General features: G+C 42.3%; 1 protein-coding gene across 2 annotated transcripts in view; it reads right to left on the minus strand.

Annotated features, from left to right (window-relative positions):
* The window catches only part of PGM5 (phosphoglucomutase 5), a 188446-nt gene extending 172398 nt beyond the window's left edge, over positions 1-16048 (minus strand). Inside the window, exon 1 of one of the 2 annotated variants that reach the window (XM_055087150.1) lies at positions 15242-16048. In XM_055087150.1, coding sequence (XP_054943125.1) covers positions 15242-15502 — 261 coding nt within the window. In that variant the 5' untranslated portion in view covers positions 15503-16048. The remainder of the gene's footprint in view (positions 1-15241) is intronic. The other variant, XM_024126861.3, reaches the window with a different exon arrangement.
* Positions 16049-17324: the final 1276 nt, after the last annotated feature.

A 17324-nucleotide genomic window follows, 5' to 3' on the forward strand; every position in this document is an offset into this window, starting at 1 on the left:
AACAGTTATACACCAATAAAGATGCTGAAAAAAAAAAAGAGTTATGTACCACAATGTTCATTGCAGCCCTACTTACAATAGCCAGGACATGAAGCAACCTAAGTGTCCATCGACAGATGAATGGATAAAGAAGATGTGACACATATATACAATGGAATATTACTCAGCCATAAAAAGAAATGAAATTGAGTTATTTGTAGTGAGCTGGATGGACCCAGAGTCTGTCATACAGACTGAAGTAAGTCAGAAATAGAAAAACAAATACTGTATGCTAACACATATAAATGGAATCTAAAAAAAAAAAAAAAAAAAGGTTCTGATGAACCTAGGTGCAGGGCAGGAATAAAGACGCAGATGTAGAGAATGGACTTGAGGACACAGGGAGGAGGAAGGGTAACCTGGGATGAAGTGAGAGAGTGGCATGGACATATATACACTACCAAACGTAAAACAGATAGCTAGTTGGAAGCAGCCGCATCGCACAGGCAGAACAGCTCAGGGCTCTGAGACCACCTAGAGGGGTGGGATAAGGAGGATGGGAGGAAGGGAGGAGATATGGGGATATATGTATGCATATAGCTGATTCATTTTCATATAAAGCAGAAACTAATACACCATTGTAAAGCAATTATATTCCAATAAAGATGTTAAAAAAAATCAAGTTTTTTTGCTATGACAAAACATTTAAGTTTTGTTAAAACATTTAAACATTCAAGTTTATTTGCTATAACAACTTACACTTTCTTAAGTAGTAGAGAAGGAACAAAAAAACATCAAGTTTTTTTGCTATGACAAAACATTTAAGTTTTGTTAAAACATTTAAACATTCAAGTTTATTTGCTATAACAACTTACACTTTCTTAAGTAGTAGAGAAGGAACATAGACAATGCTTTAATGCTAAGTCAAAATGCAGAAATCTTAATAACTTTTAAGCTATTACAACAATGTACAATTATGTACACTTTGGGGCTAGCACTTAAAAAAATACAGAAATAAATATGTACGGTTTATTTGTTAAATAGGAGAGATTATAGATACATTTTTATCTTATTAAATTTGAATTTTTTTAAAAGGTAGTATCTTCTCTGTTTAACATTAAAGTGGGAAAACACACTTGAATAAAATTTCAACCTGAAACATTTTAGTTGTCAGTGGAGGATAATAGGAGATTAAATTCTAGTTATCTGGAAGTTTTAGCTCTGTGGATCTGCTCATTAACCCACCAATACCAAAAAAAAATGAGGTAATGCTGGACACTGTATATAACTCTAGTTGAGGGACTTCTGAGAGGAGACAAGTGCTGGAGGGGATGCAGGAGAGCGGGTGATGAGGCTTCTAAGATAAGACATGGAAAATCGTGAAGATATTTGTGTCCCGTGGGAATGCTCACCAAAAAGTGACCTCAGCAGAGGAGGATTAAATAATCAAGTGGCTAGAAGGACCAGCTCTGTCAAACCAGTCTGCCTCTTTCCCCAGCCACTCCTGTCATTGCCCAATGGGCTCGTGGACAGGGTGGCCGACGGCTGCAGGGAGGGAGGTCAAGCGTGGGCTCAGCACATGGACCTCCACTCACCAAGGCCGACCTGGCTGCGGCCACCTCTGAGGGCCCTATGTGCCCCCAGCAGAGACCAGCCCTCAGTCCAATCTCCACCTCTGTGTTCACATTACCCTCTCTGTGTGTCTGTTTTCTCCTCTTCTGTAAATTCTCCCTCTAATTAGCCCAAGGCAAATGTCATCAGAAAAGCTATGACTTTCAAGATCTAGTAATTGATCAAAGAAATATAACCTTTGGAAGCCCTGTTGTATAAAGAAAAAGCAACTGGCAATTTAAAGTTAAAAGATCTAGATATGAGTCTTTGCTCCACCCCTGACCTAAGGCAAATTGCGTCACTTGTCTGAGGCACCTTGTCTTCATCTGCAAAGTTGAGAGGGTTCAGGGTCATGAAAATTCATGTAAGATGAGATTATATAAACTCTTCATGAAATTCAACATGACCCAAATCATGCTATTGCCTTCCCCAAGCCCCCTCCCCTCCCCCAAACATTTAAAATTCAATTTTAGACCTTAAATTAACCCTTAAACTACCATTTCCCTTTCTGAAAAAGTCTTAGAAGTACTATTCTCTGCCAATGTTGCAGACTGCTACCTTGCAAGAAAAAGATGGTCTACTTACATCACTGGCTTTGGTTTTGTTTACAGCATTGAAGCAGGCAACATCTGACTTCTATTCCTGAGTGAAACCCAGACCACAGCCTGGGGAGGTCTGAGCCATGGTACTCTGCCACTCCCTCGCTGACCCTCCCGAAGAGGCACTGGAGGAACTGCCACGCCCATACCATACAGTCTGTCTTTGACTGGAGGAAAGGAGACCCCACCCAGCCCTGCAGATGGTGCACCAACCTGGGTGGGCTTTACTGCTACTGAGAAACATGTCCTTCAGTTCCCACTAGGAAAGGGGGGCAAAGTAGACCCCAGTTCAGTGTTGCTTACACACACACACACAGAAGGCACACAGATATAGACAGATACCAGGACCCACAGGTAGCCATGAGAACACTGTCACACCAGCGCCTGCAGACACATACGTGAGGCACACACTTTCCCAGACACCCAGATACACAGACCCAGCATGAACTTGTTCTTATCCAGTCATGCCTGCTAAATGCTAGGGAAAGGGAGGATGTAGCAGGTAGCCATGTGCCATTACCATCAATCATTTCCCTCAGTGCAGTTACTTATAATCCCTCTGAGTCTATTCTTCTAACTAGATGCTGGCGTCTTCCACCAACTCTTACGCCTCACCTAGATTGCATCACCATTTACTCCACCCAGGAATGGGCACAAGTGCCTCAGGAATCGATATGCCCTTCTACATACCACAGACCAGTGTCCTGAAATAGAGAAAATTTTATTTCATGAAGCTTTCTCCCAGCACATCCATACTTTACACCATGTGCCATATACAACGAATTTTTTTAATGATTTTATTTCTGATGGCTCCCTCTTTTCAGAACACTAACAACTACTCTTCTAACTTAGATTTAGTATGAGTTCAGTTTCTAATTAGCTCAGATTAAAGTCCCGGAGAGCAGCACTATACAACTTAAACCCTCAGGCTAGAATCTCAGGGTAGATGTGGAATTTTGATACCAAATGATTTTTCCCCAGTAACATAGCACTAAAGAAAGCAGGATTGTTTTCATGTGTGAAATCCCTTAAATAAGATTTCCACTTTATGGTTTCCTTTTAACTTTAAATAAGTCATAAAAAGAGTCCCACAGAGAGAAAAGAGAAAGTAAGCATGACATTCTTCAATAACCTCTGGTCACTGTGTCACATCCCTGTAATTCCCAGAGTGAATCAGAGAGAGTAAAGAGGGCACTAAACAGAAACTTCCTTGATGGTTCGCAGACAGAGTGCTGTACAGGACCACACAGCCACCACCATGTCCACCTACAAAGTGCATGGAAAGCCATAAACACAAAGATGCCTGTTTCTCATCTTCTTGGTTAAACAAAAAACAAAAGCATGATGGAAACCCAGAGCTACGCTGCTGTGGATGGCCAGGCTTCAGTCTCTCGTCCCTCCTGTCAGAGAGGAGTACCAGCCCCTGACCACTGCGGCACATGAGCAAGCAGGAGATGGCTAAGTGGAATTTTGAGAAATAACAAACTCAAGTCATGGATGTAGTTATCCAAACATCAAGGGACTTCTCCATTTGCACATGGATAATTGTGCAGTTACACACTTTGTTACACGGAGACCAGATGGGAGCAACCGAGCTCATCCTCAGATGCGTGTTCCCCTGGAAGCCTTGACACACATACCCAGGGGCTGGAGGGTGAGACGGGAGTTCATTAGAACCAAATCAAGCTGTATTTCACATTTGATTCCCAACATCTGAACAGGTGCAGAAAAGTCACAGGCATCTGGAAGTTTGGCCCAAGTTCTCTTCCTCAATCAGCCCACCAATTCTCAAGGTCTCACTGAGAAGATCAGGCACTACTCTAGCTTTCCTTGGGTGCAAAATGGGGGCAATGAAATTGGAACTTATATTCCTACCGGTAATTCAGTGCTTGGAAGAGACTGAAATCTTTACCTTAAGATATAGAACTCGGCTCACTGAAAGAAGAAAGGGCTCTATCTGCTGCCATTTTATGAGATGATCAACCCAACCAGATACCAGGAAAAGAATTATTGGATCCATCTGGGTCAAGAAAGCAGGGCTGAGTGCCCTGAGATAAGCTGAGATTTTGTGTGTTTGTGTGTGTGTGTGTGTGTGTGTGTGTGTGTGTGTGTGGTACGCGGGCCTCTCACTGCTGCGGCCTCTCCCGTTGCAGAGCACAGGCTCCGGACGCACAGGCTCAGCGACCATGGCTCACGGGCCCAGCCGCTCCGTGGCACGTGGGATCTTCCCAGACCAGGGCACGAACCCGCATCCCCTGCATCGGCAGGCGGACTCTCAACCACTCCGCCACCAGGGAAGCCCATAAGCTGAGATTTTGACATTCAACGGGAAATGATGCAAAAATGGACTTGCCACCTGCCGGCTATACGACTTCGGACAAGATCCTGAATCCTCTGTATTTCAGTTTTGTTACCTAAAAGATGGAGGGTGAAAGAAAGTAACACAGCCAAGCTCCAGTTCAGCATCTGACACCCAATAAATCTTTGATATATTTCCCTTGCCTTCCTTGCTGGTGCCATCTCTTGATTCTTAATTATGAATTTCTAATTCATAGTAATTGAACGCATTTGTTGTTTCACCAACCTGCAATGGTTTTCTAATTACAAATATATATATGACTTTTATATATATGACAAATATATGTATATATAGTATATATATGACATTTAGAAAGTACTCATAAGCAATAAGAAAGTAAAACTCATCTGTAAACCTAAAAGTGACCACAGTAAACATTTCAGTGTCTAACCTTTGTCTATGTGTCTTGGGATAGCTCTCTCTCTCTCTCATTTACATATTTATATTTTTACAAAAGGGACTGTCGTGTAGTCTACATCTTTCACTTAACATATCTACCCCTTCCATGGAGTCTATCTTTCTCTGTCACTGACTATTTTTCCACAACATGATTTTAGTGGCTGTATAGTCTTCCATTATTTAAATGTACCATGGTTTACTGACCAATATAAAAGTGTTCTTTTACCTAGTTTTTATATGTGAAACGAAAAATGTTTGAGGACTAAACCCATCCTATGTAATAAATTTAACTCAAGGTAGCTTGCCACCAATTAAATAGAAAATTAGTTGTAACACACCTACGTAAGTGCAGTATCTTCTTTCTTCTTTAACCACCAGACCTGCTCATTAAGAAACTGCTGAAGTCCACGGTGATCAGTGACAGGACCTCATGTCTGTATCCTCGCCTTGGCCCGGATCTTCCTATTTTCATTGCCCCATCTATGCCTCTGACTTGCACCGTCCACTGGTATGTCCCATGCCAGACTGCTAACTTACCCACATTACTGAGCTCACAGCAGAGAGCTGTCCATACAAGATCCTGCCTGGAATGCAGGATTTATACTACTTATATTTCTTACTATTGGTCCATCCAACTCCAGCACAAGTTCTATTTATTATCATAGAAACATAGGTCATTTGGGAACATTTAGTCACCTCCTTCAACTCTATGCTGTCTTCAGATATTCCTGACATCTGGGACTCTGCTCTACTCTCTTTTTGAATATATCCAGGGAAGATGTATCTTCGGGGAGGGGGTGTCCTGGGCACATGTGCACACACATATGCTATTTGATAAACTATCTAAATGCTTAAGAACACTTTCCATCTGGAACCTTTATAAGTAGACAGTATACACACACACGCACACACACACACACACACACACACATATATATAAAAACTCAAAAGAAAAAACTCACTATCTTTGGCTCTTTTATAGATAGAATATATATATATATATATATAGATTCATATACTATTCCTCTATATATGTGTGTGTGTATTTTTTCCCGGAAAAATCTCAGTCTCTCTTTATAGTTTTGTGTTTTTCCCTGAGTAGTTATCACAGTCAGTTCAAATACATATATGTGGATCTTTAAATAAATTCCATCAGACCAATATCTGTCTGGTTGGGAAATAATTACTGTCCATTTGCTAAGTGCCACCAACCCTTATACTACGTTCCAGTGAACTAAAGACCTCTGGCAATCACAGATTTACAACTCAGCAAGATTAAACAATTTAGTGTTATTTATGACAGCAAAGCTAGGTCTTCTGTATTATATTCCACGTTAGCATCTGTCACTTTACATTTGGGAGATCCTGTCCAAAAAAAGATTATGCCTCCTAACCAAACATTCAGCAGGGCTGCAGGAACAGGAACCCTGACAAACATCCTGACAAAATGCTTTAAAGCATCGCTAGAGCTTGCAGCTGTGCATTTTCAGACTACTCAGCAGATGAGGGTGGAGTCTCTTAGCCTCTGCTTGGTCTGTTCCTCTCAGTAATCCCTCACATGGCCCAGTCCATTAGGCTTGAAAATCTGCATGAAATGAGCAGATTAAGATCTGGCCTCAGTTGGGGGCAGTGGAGCAGGTATAGAAGGGTGGGTCTGCTCTTAACGTAGCCTGAGCCTCAGAAAGGTTTAAGATTGAAAAGCATGGCATTGACTCAGCTGATTCATAATAGGAAATAATGCACAGACCATGCAAAAAGAAGTTCTTTATGTTGAGTTAAAGTCTACGCCAGAGCAGCTGCTGCCACCTCAAGTACCGTGACAGGGTGTGCGTACATGTGTGTTTGTGTGTGCATGAGTGAGTGAGTGTGTGTGTGTGTGTGTGTGAGCGTTCATGCTGGGAGAGGGGAGAGGATCATGACTTCAGCAGTCGCCACCCAAGCCTTAGCCAGCAGCCTGCAGAAATGCCGAAAGTCTCGCTAAAGCAACTGTGATCACCACATCGACAGGCGCCTTCTATCAGTAAGGCTACTGAGAATAAAAAGCATATATGCACGTGTCCTTTTATTTTAATCAGAGAAAAACAGTCTGGTAATAATGGTGCTATATGAATCAATAAAATAATTGACAGTGATCCATTACCTCATTCAATCCTCCCAAAACCCCTGGAAGATGTGGGAAGCAAGTATGATGACAGTGCCTATTTTTATAAATGAGGAAACAAACCCCAGAAAACTAGGTGACTTCCCCACAGTCATACACGTTGCAAATGATAGTATAATGATTCAAATTCAGAGCTTCTCCTTTTTTTCTTAACTACTCTCTAGTGATGTGTTTAATTATGAAAGCAAGGCATATATACGTGTGTAATTATTTAATAAAGAGAAGTATATGAGTAGAAAGGGAAAGGATTCCCCTCCCCCACCAAACACACCCACATACCCCAGATATATTCACCATTAACTGTCTGGACTATGTTCCTCCAACCCTATTTTCTATGCCTAATTATATACACAAAAGTGGGATCATGCTACACATGACCCTCTACTAATTGCTTTGTTTCACTTTAACAAACTGTCATCCACATCTTTCTCACGTCACATACAGATCCACCTTCTTCTCTTATGGATGTTAATGCATTCCTGGTGTGGTTGTGTCATAAATTATGTACTGAACATATAAATTCTTTCCAAGTTTGTTTTTAATAAAGCTGTTTTTTTTTAAGGTTTTTTTTTTTGCGGGGGGGGACCCGAGCCGAGCAGCATGTGGGATCTTAGTTCCCCAGACCAGGGATCGAACCCACACCCCCTGCCTTGGAAGCGTGCAGTCTTAACCACTGGACCACCAGGGTAGTCCCTCCAAGTTTTTCTTTAGCAAAATGCTGCAGTGAGTATTCTTGTACATAAATGTTTCCACATTTGTATTAGAAAATTTACAGGATATATTCTTAGAGTAAGGGATCCTTAGATTATTGGACAAGTACTCTATTAATTTAGATACATACTGCCAAATTGCCTGATCAAAAAGTTGTATCAATTTAACTTCCACCAACAGTGTACAAACATGACAATTTTCCAACACCTATGCCAGCTCTGAGTATTTTCCGTTTTTTTTCAAAATAATGGATTGTTTTTATTTGTATTTCTTTGGTTACTAATGAGGCTGATCACCTTTTCATGCATTTGTGGTTGCTGTTGACAATATTTCTTTTAAACTGTTTGAATTTTCTTATTGATTTGGGAAAGCTTTTCATATATTGTAGATATTAACCATCTGCTGTAAAACTCTCCTCCTAGTATTTTGTGAGGTCTTTTGTCAAGCAGGATAAACTCTGGTCCTATGATTTCAAATTCTTTTCTCTTTTTTATTATAAATGTCTAAATATAAAACTACATACCCCTAGCTACCAAACCGGACTCTTATTAGAGGAAAACAATAGAAAGGCAGCAATTATTCTATTTGTACAAAGCATCTATTAGTAGAGACTTGGAAAGGGAAAGAAAATTGTCTGTGACTTTATGCCAAGAAAAAGAATTTCTTTGGGGATTCAATGTTCCTAAAAATTTTTTTTCTTCAGACAAATACAGGCATTACTCCAAAATTTGACGTCACTAACAATGCAGGAGATGAAAGGTATTGAAAGACTCAGAAAATGTGGATTTTAACAAGTCTTGTGTATATCCCAGATATCCTCTTATTCATAAGTAATGAGAGTCAAGTCAGATGAAAGAACCGAAAACTTTCCCTTTGGCTACGCAAGTATAAACAGTAAAGGCATACTGGCCAAATCTTGAGTGTTTGCAATTAGCTGTCAAGGCTGTAGGCTAACAAAGGACATTGCAGCCCTAGCTCTTTACCTTCAATTTAAAAATCCCTGGGAAATTCAGACCTTTTTTTTGTTGTTGTTCTGCTGCCTATTATTCCCAAATAATCCTATTACAGTGTTCATTCATGTCACTGTTGTCTAACAGAAGAGTGGCCAGAGCCCAAAAGATGAAGGGTAAGGTTGGTTAAGCCAATACCTCTCCTTAGATTCCCCCAAAATAGGTTCCAACTTCTATTCCTCAAGGCTGTACAGAAACTAGCAAACTTCCAGAGTTCACAAAGGGAACAGATGTTTTATAGAAAATTCTTAGGGCAAGTTTCAGACATAATGTTGCTGATGGGTATCTGTCTTTTCAATAAACATCATTATACTTTATCACAAGATTTAATAAAGCAGCTTAGTTAAAAATGCCATCTGGGTCTCTGGACACATTAAACAAAGCTTAAAATAACCCACCCCAGCAACTGGGAGGGCCCAGCTGTTCTCAAAACCTCTCCCACTCCTTTTACTTCCTCATAAAAAAGTGAATGAGGACTTGAGGCTAAAAGAGTCAAGAATGAACAGACCCAAACAAGGAGAAGGGTGGAACCAAGGGCTCCCTAAAATTTGCTATTGCTCACATAATAGATTTTCCATTTCCACAATTCAGGGGATGAGGATTTGGGAAGGGAAGCAAGATAAAGTTATGGGAGGCTCTTTAGGGTTTTCTAACATATTACAAACCAGACCTTCCTAACATCTGGGCCATAGTAGCCCATTCCATTCACCTATTCTGTTGTGAACACCCATAGAGAATACAGAGCAATCACCACCCAGTTCTTTTCCCTTCTAGAGATACACCCAGATCTCCAGATCCATTCCAGGAAAGAAGCCTTAGTGTTACAGTACATGTTTCCCTCTCTTGCTTCCTTCTTCTTTCATCCCTACTGGCCACCCACCACCATATCCCACTCTGCTTCTCTTCCAAATATATGTTCCTTGTCTTTGGGACCAAACCAAAATTTGTTGCCCAGATAGTTCTCATAAATGCCAAGGCAAGTGTATTCTCATTCTTTGGAAACAGACACCTCTTTATGACCTGTTGAAATCAAATACAACCTGTGCCAGCATCTATCCGGAGGGCGCGCCCAAGCCCCTCACTGATCTAGCATTCCTCATATCATTTCGCTTCATTTTCTACCTCTAAAAGATTTCACAAGCCATTGAGGAGCTCTTGAATTCTGTAAGCTGCACTGTATGCCAATATTATTATCATTAATGCTGATCATCATATGGCCAGTACAGTGCGTGGCTAATTGACAAATGGATTTTCTCTTGGCTAAAACTTGTTACAGAGCTCTAGGTTAGTCCATACATGCAGTCAAATCATTATTATCTGAGATGTATTCAGCTGACCATAGTAATACTCCCTTGCATTTCTTAGTGCTGTGGATGTTAACAAAATGCTTTCATATGCAGTGCTTCATTTGATTCTCAGGATAATTCAGAGATGCTATCATACCCAATTTATAGATGAGAAAACAAGTGGTTTCTAGGTATGTCAAGAAGCTAAAGCATTTGCACTGCAACTTGTATGTCAGAGCTAGGAAAATAAGGCAAGCCCTCCAGCTGCTGATACAGTGCTTTTTCTACCATACCTCATTGCCTCCTGGGCTAAAGTCAAAAGAGAGTGTGGTTATCGTATGAAGAAAGCTGGTTTGGGTTTGCCAATTATGTACTTGTAGTATTTGTCGACCGCCCTTTATTTAACCAATAGTTGCTTTTGATTGTAACAGTCTGGCTCCGTTAAACACACACACACACACACACACACACACACACACACACACATATTTTAAATGTTAAATTATAGAACTGTGCTGTCCAGTATGGTACCTACTAAGCACTTGTGGCTATCTAAGTTTCAACCTTAATTAATTAAAATTAAATAAAATGTAAAATTCAGTTCTTCAGCAGCATCAGCTACATTTCAAGTATTCAACAGTCAAGTGTCCTAGTTGGCTAGGACAGTGCAGATTACAGAACATTCCCATCATCACAATAAGTTCTGTTAGACAGTGCCGATATACAACGTCATCTCAGAAAAAGAAGACTTTAGAAAAAGTCAGAAACATCTTCAGGCAGATACAGTTCTGTCACCTGTCCAATATTAAAGGTAGTTTAGGACGAAAAAAGAAGATTTTAACAAAGAGGAGGAAGAAAGACAGATGTCCTTAGCCACAAATGGATCTACCCAGAGAAGGGCAAAGGCATTCCTGTAGCCATTATGATGCATTTAGCTTTTCAGTTCTTTAAGACATTAGAATAAATTGATACATAGAGGATCTAAACCCCTGAGGAGGATCTAAAGCAGATGGAAATAGAAATAGGATAAAAAAATCAATTAGTTTCATACTAAGTCTGATCTCAATTCATTTAAATGACACTATTTACTTCATATACTTAGTTTTTTGTTGTTTGTTACTCTATATAGCATGATATAGTTTGTATCTTTAAAGGGGGATTAAAATACTTCTGGGGTTTTTTAGATAAATTCACATAGCCCCATATAAACTACTAAAAAAAAGGTAGTTTCTTTTCATTCTTCAATAATCTATTCAAATTGATTATATAAAAATCCAGGAGTCCATAGTGATATTCGAAAAAGTGAAAGCAAAACAAAACAAAATTCATGTCTCATCAATGGAGGTAACTATTTCACCAAATTCTTACTCTGAAAATTGGTCATTAAAAAAGAGAGAGGGGCTTCCCTGGGGGCGCAGTGGTTGAGAGTCCGCCTGCCGATGCAGGGGATGCGGCTTCGTGCCCCGGTCTGGGAAGATCCCACATGCCACGGAGCGGCTGGGCCCGTGAGCCATGGCCGCTGAGCCTGCGCAGAGAGAGAAATAAACACATATTCTGTCTTTCCAGAAGGAACTATATTACAGAATAATCAAATAGCCTAGTAGTGAGGAAAATACCCAGTTTATAGAAAAATGCCAGCTAAAACATGTAGATGGAATTAGAGAATTTGAAAATCATCATTTTGAAACCCCTAATGAAATAATCAACTCAAGCCAGTATCATTATTGGATGCTAAAACAATTGGGTAAAAATTGATAAGGAACTGAATATTCACATGGTACAAAGTTCACCCCACCGCTTACAGCTAGTCCCAAAGGGGGAAATAATGGACCATACCACCATAGCTCTATAATTATCTCAGCATCACAGATGATGGAACAACCACAGATTATGTTTCCTTGTATTATGCAACTGAATATACACCATCACCTGTGAAATAATCTTATAAAAAAATATCGAACCTGACTCTAATTAAGCCTTTAGACTGATTTCTAGTTCACACACACACACAGGAAACAGAGTGAAAAGTTAAACGACACCATAAAAAAGTAATCAGAAAATTCCAGAAAGGAGGTGGAGGCGACATTCTATAGAAAAACCAACCGACCTAGTCTCGGCAACAAGTCAATTTCGTTAACAAAATAAAAATAAAAAGGGAGGAACTTTCTAGGTTAAAAGAGACTTAAGACAAATGTAATGTGTGTTCCTTGATTAGAAGAAACAAGTTTGAACAAATTAGGTATAAAAGACATTTCAGAATAACTGAAGAAATCTGAATGTGGACTGGGTCATAAATAATGTAAAGAAATAATTTTTTATTTTGTTTGGGATGTTAATGATACTGTCACTATCAAGGAAAATGTTCTTCTTTTTTAGAGATCCATTCTGAAGAACATAGGGTAAAATGTCATGTTCTTTAATATACTTTAATATACTTTAGCCCCTCGAAAAGATGAATCAAACATAGAAAAATGTCAACAATCTAGGACAAGGGCATATGGATGTCGTTAATCTATTCTCTCCACTTTTCTGAAAGCTTGAAAGTTTCATAACTTTTTGAGAAAGTTTTTTAAAATCTCAAATTGTACAGGTATTTGTGTAGGAATCTATTTCAAACTTTATGAGATATTAAAATATTAATAGTGTAGTTTATTGTTTTAGAAATTCCAAACTTCTGTTTACCTCCAGCAATTACATAATCGAAGAGCAACTATCATTTTTTATAGAAAAACTGCTTTGTAAAATTAACTTTTTCAATCAAAACCAAGGTTTTTCAGAGAGAGAGAATGCAGCCCACCTGGTCGGATTCAAGTCAGTTCAAAGAGAATAAATTCTATCTTCTAGTATTTTCTTTTTTTTTTTTTTACTATGAATATCCAATGGGAAATCAAAAAAGGCCAAAGCATTTGGAAGTGAAGTTCCCCATTCCTGAGTATAGTCAGCAGGCCAAGTCAGGAGGCAAGTGCATCTCCATCAATTTGCAATCATGCAAGACCAATTTTGCTTATGGTGGTCCCTTTCAAACTACCTCTCTCCTGAAGTCAGCCTTCTGATTATTCACTTTGCTTTAGCAAAAGCTCCCACGAAGGTGAACAAAATGAGGAAAAGATTGGTGAAAACTGGCTGTTTGAAATCTTTATAAGAGTCAACCATCCCTTTCCCCCATGCCCATCCATCTTAGAATTAATACTTTCAGATTATTTAAAAGACGGTGCTTCTGTGTGGACTTTAGTTTGTCATTCTGTCCTTCATAACAACTGGTAGATTACATTTGACTCTATTTTAGGTATATATTAACGTATGCTAACTATCTCCTAAAATAAACTCCACTCTTAAAGTCAATAAAATGTGTTTACAGAGAAGACCCACTGAAGTTAAGAGATTGAAGAGTCCTTAGGGTAAAGTATGCCAAGAAATAATAAAGCATAATAATACTGTGTCCATGCAAATCAACAACTGTAACTCCAAAACTATCCTGACCTGCAATAAATATTGGACAGGCTACGTTTTTCTCACTCCTTGGAAAACCTGGCCCAGGAAGGAGTATGAAAGCTGCCACAGCTCTCCCAAGGCTCACTGTTCTCCATCATTCCACGGGAATGGCTTTGTCAGACAAGAGTAAAAGACCATTTGTTAACCTCTCTCCAAATCCCTGATTCAGGCCAACTTTCATCAGTCCCAAGTGAGGAGCCAGAGAGAAATACAAGTCTTATATCTCCAGCAGCATCATCTGCTGGGCTGGAGATAACAGCCCCACCACCCAGCTCACCCTCACCCCAGACAGGCCTTGTTTCACCCAACTGCTTTTTGGTTAGTAAAAAAAAATCCTCTTTCCCTATTCCTGAAACACTGAGAAAGGGGAGTTATAGTAGACAAATGTGAAGCATGGACAACCTCAAAGCTGTTATTTTAAGCAAGAAATGAGAAAATTTAAAAGGATAGGGTTGGAAAGGAGGGAAGGAGGGAATTCAAAAGCCAGATCATTGTTTAGTTTCGCTTTTTTAAATGTTCACACTCATTTATACATCTGCAGAGGTTTCACTTAAAGGAAAGTTCTGTGTGTGTGGATCTGACTGCATTAATAAGGCTTAAGTTCCCCTTTTAGACAATGTTTCCCACAGAGAATTCAGGAACCCCTGAAGTCAGTATCCCTCTTGAGACGCTGCTGGCTTTGACATATCCCATATGGGGATATGTCAAAAGGTGCGTCTAGTTGTAGGACAGGGAGAAAGGAAGGAGAAAGAGAAAAACTCAAGGTCTGAGAATTCACATTGCAAAAGAAGACTACTTAAGTGGTGTGAGAAGGGAGAGGAAAGGAGGATGAAAACTGCAGGGGAGAAGAGGCATGAAATGTTGTCAACTGCCAAAGGGCATCTTGGAGAGAAGTTGGGAACTGCTTTAAGAAAATCATTGCAAATCTCATTTCTGACCACTTAGAGATTTGCCTCCCCGGAACCGAGAGCCCAGTCTGTATAGCTTCAAATTGATCCCCGTCCCATCCTTTCCCTAATCAAATCAATTATGAAATATAACTCCACGAACCAATGATATTAAAAACCTTCAGGGTCCACGCTTGCTAAATATGTCAGTAACCAACACTGGTGTGTGTGTGTGTGTGCGCGCGTCTTCGGAGCCAACACTACTGTTAAATTTGGCAGAGCCAAGATGTGGAGTAGAAGAAGACTGCAAATAGGATACAGGAGTTGGGCGGGGGGGGCAACTATCAATATATTGGTAGCGGGAGGGTAGTGAAAACGGTCAGAGCAAATATTTTTAAAGGGCTGGGGAAGAGAAAGTCGAGAACAGCGAGCAGGTGCAGGACATGGTCAGAGTCCAGAGAGAGTTCAGGGCGATGTGGCAGGTCGGTCGGGATGCCCGGCTGGGCTCAAAGAAGGGCGAGGAACCCTTAAGGCCTTTCCGAGCGGCGGGCGCGACACAGCCCGGGAGTCCCGGGTGCACCGGGGAGGCTGCGGGGAGCTGCGGTGGCGGGACGCGGGCGGAGGGGACCTGGGGGAGCGGCCGAGCCCGGGAGCCGGGTGGGGGTCTGGGTTGGGCCTGGGGCGGGCCGGCGGAGGAGGCAGGGTGAGGAGGGGGACTGCGGACGCGAGCGGCGGCATGTCACTCACCCCGTTGGCCGCGGCCATCTGCACCACGATCTCCGTGGCCGTCCTGCTGAAGTACCTGCCGTCGCTGCCCACCACCATGGTGCAGCCCTGGCGGTCGCGTAGGTCGATGGACGACAGCACGCTCTGGATGAAGTTGGGCAGGTAGTTGCGCTGACCCTCGAAGAGCCCGGTGGGCCGTCGCAGCCCCCCGCCGCCGGCCGGCCGCTGGTCCTCGTAGGGCGCCGTCGGCACCGTCAGCACAGGGATGGGGCTCCCCTCCATGGCGCCTCCTGGCCGGTCCTGCCGCGGCTCCGGGAGCCGGAGGGAATCTGCAGCCCGACGGGGCCCCCACCAGCTTGGCGGGGCGCCCGGGCTCCGCCTCGCGCCGCGGCCCCCTCTGCGGCCGGCCCGCGCCCCGCGCCCTCCTGCCGCGCCGACCGCTCCTCCCTCTGCGCGCGGCCCTTAGCTGCTCCCGCAGAGTTTGGCCTCTACCTTCCAAGAAAAGTTCGCACCCGCCCAACTTCCTCTCCGGCCGGAACGCCCGACGTGCCCGCAGCTTCTTCCCCCAGCTGGACTCACTTTCGGGGTGTCCCAAAAGCCCCTTCCCAGTGCCAACTACCCCGAACCCGGGGACGCCTCCTCGCGCGCCTAGCCCGAGCCTTCCCCGGTGATCGCGTCTCCCCCGGCACACCCTCCGCTAGAAAACAGCCGGGGAGGGGGTGGTGAGAACTTAACCAGGATTGGGGGTCCTCTCCCCGTACCCGCGGCCCCTCTCCCCACCAACCGGCAGCCCTGCCTCCCGGCCTCCCAGGGACTGAGCGGTTTACAAGCACCAGTTTCTCTTTTGAACAAGGACAGGGGTGGAGTTGGGAGGGGGCTGAAACCTTTTGCCATCAGAGAACAGCCCCAGCCAAAAATAACCCTGGAAGAGCGAGCTGAGAATTGTTATCTTCTGCCAGCGCTGAAATTGGAGGCTGGGCGCTGCGAGTGTGTCTGCGTGTGTACACACACCCCACCACTACCATTTGTTGCAGGGAATCACATACTGTCAGGCCCTTCAATCCAGCAGGATCCACCCAGCCATCCACACTTTTCCCCAGGCTCTCTGAAGGCACCACACTTCTCAGGAAGAAAACTTTTTTTTTTTTTTTTTTTGCTTGTTTGTTGTGGTGGTCGCAACAGCAGCAACACAGATGCGTGGACGCATATTTCCTTATTCTTCTTGCCCTTTCACCCTCCCTGGCCCAGCTCCTGCTTAGAAACAGGCTGTCCCACACTGTACGTGTCCACACTGCGGAGCTCTTACCAGGATTCATCGCTTTCACTAGGAGGAGGGTAAAGCCCTTTGTAAGGTCCTACCAGGAATGAATGAACAAACCCAAATTAAACAAGGACAGGGTACCAAGAACTGGGCTTGCTCCTTTCACAAGCTTTCTGGCATTTGGGGGTGGGGTGGGGAGGGGAGGGTCAGAGATGTTCTGCCTTCTCTCCAAAAATCCCAAATCAAGAAATTCCCCATAGAAAATCAACAGGCAAAAAGGATAAAGTCCCAAAAGGGAAGAAACAATTCTCATTTTTGCTTCTATCTCCTTTAACCCTCAAAGCATTTTTACACCCACTTAAGTCACTGAAATCTCCTGCTTCTTCTCCTCCTCCAAATATTGTCCACTTCCTGGGACTAAGCTGGATTTGCTGCAGGATTATAAAGTGTTTGATCATAGTAAGATGACTGTGAATAACAGCTCACACTTATATGTTGTTTTGCAGTTGACAAAAGGCTTTGCATCTGTTTTCTCTTTGGAGGCTCAAAACAACTAAAAGAAGTAGTAATGGCATTCATATCATTCCCATTTTACAGATGAGAAAAAGGAGGCTTTCTGTGAGGTTGAAGGACGTGGCCAAGATGGCACCAACATTCAGTACAAATTCTTATGTGGCCCCTCCCCTTTTTATTAGTATCATTAAAGTGTGAAGTCATCAACTGAATCCTATTGAGACTCTTTAGCTTCTCTCTTCAACAGGGAAGTTTGTGTGTGTGTATGTGTTGTTGTTTTGCCTCTACTCTCTCCATTCCCCTGTAAAGTTCCTGACTTTATGGTTGAGG

Source organism: Physeter macrocephalus, chromosome 9, assembly GCF_002837175.3.
Source record: "Physeter macrocephalus isolate SW-GA chromosome 9, ASM283717v5, whole genome shotgun sequence".
In the NCBI taxonomy this organism is placed as follows: Eukaryota; Metazoa; Chordata; class Mammalia; order Artiodactyla; family Physeteridae; genus Physeter; species Physeter macrocephalus.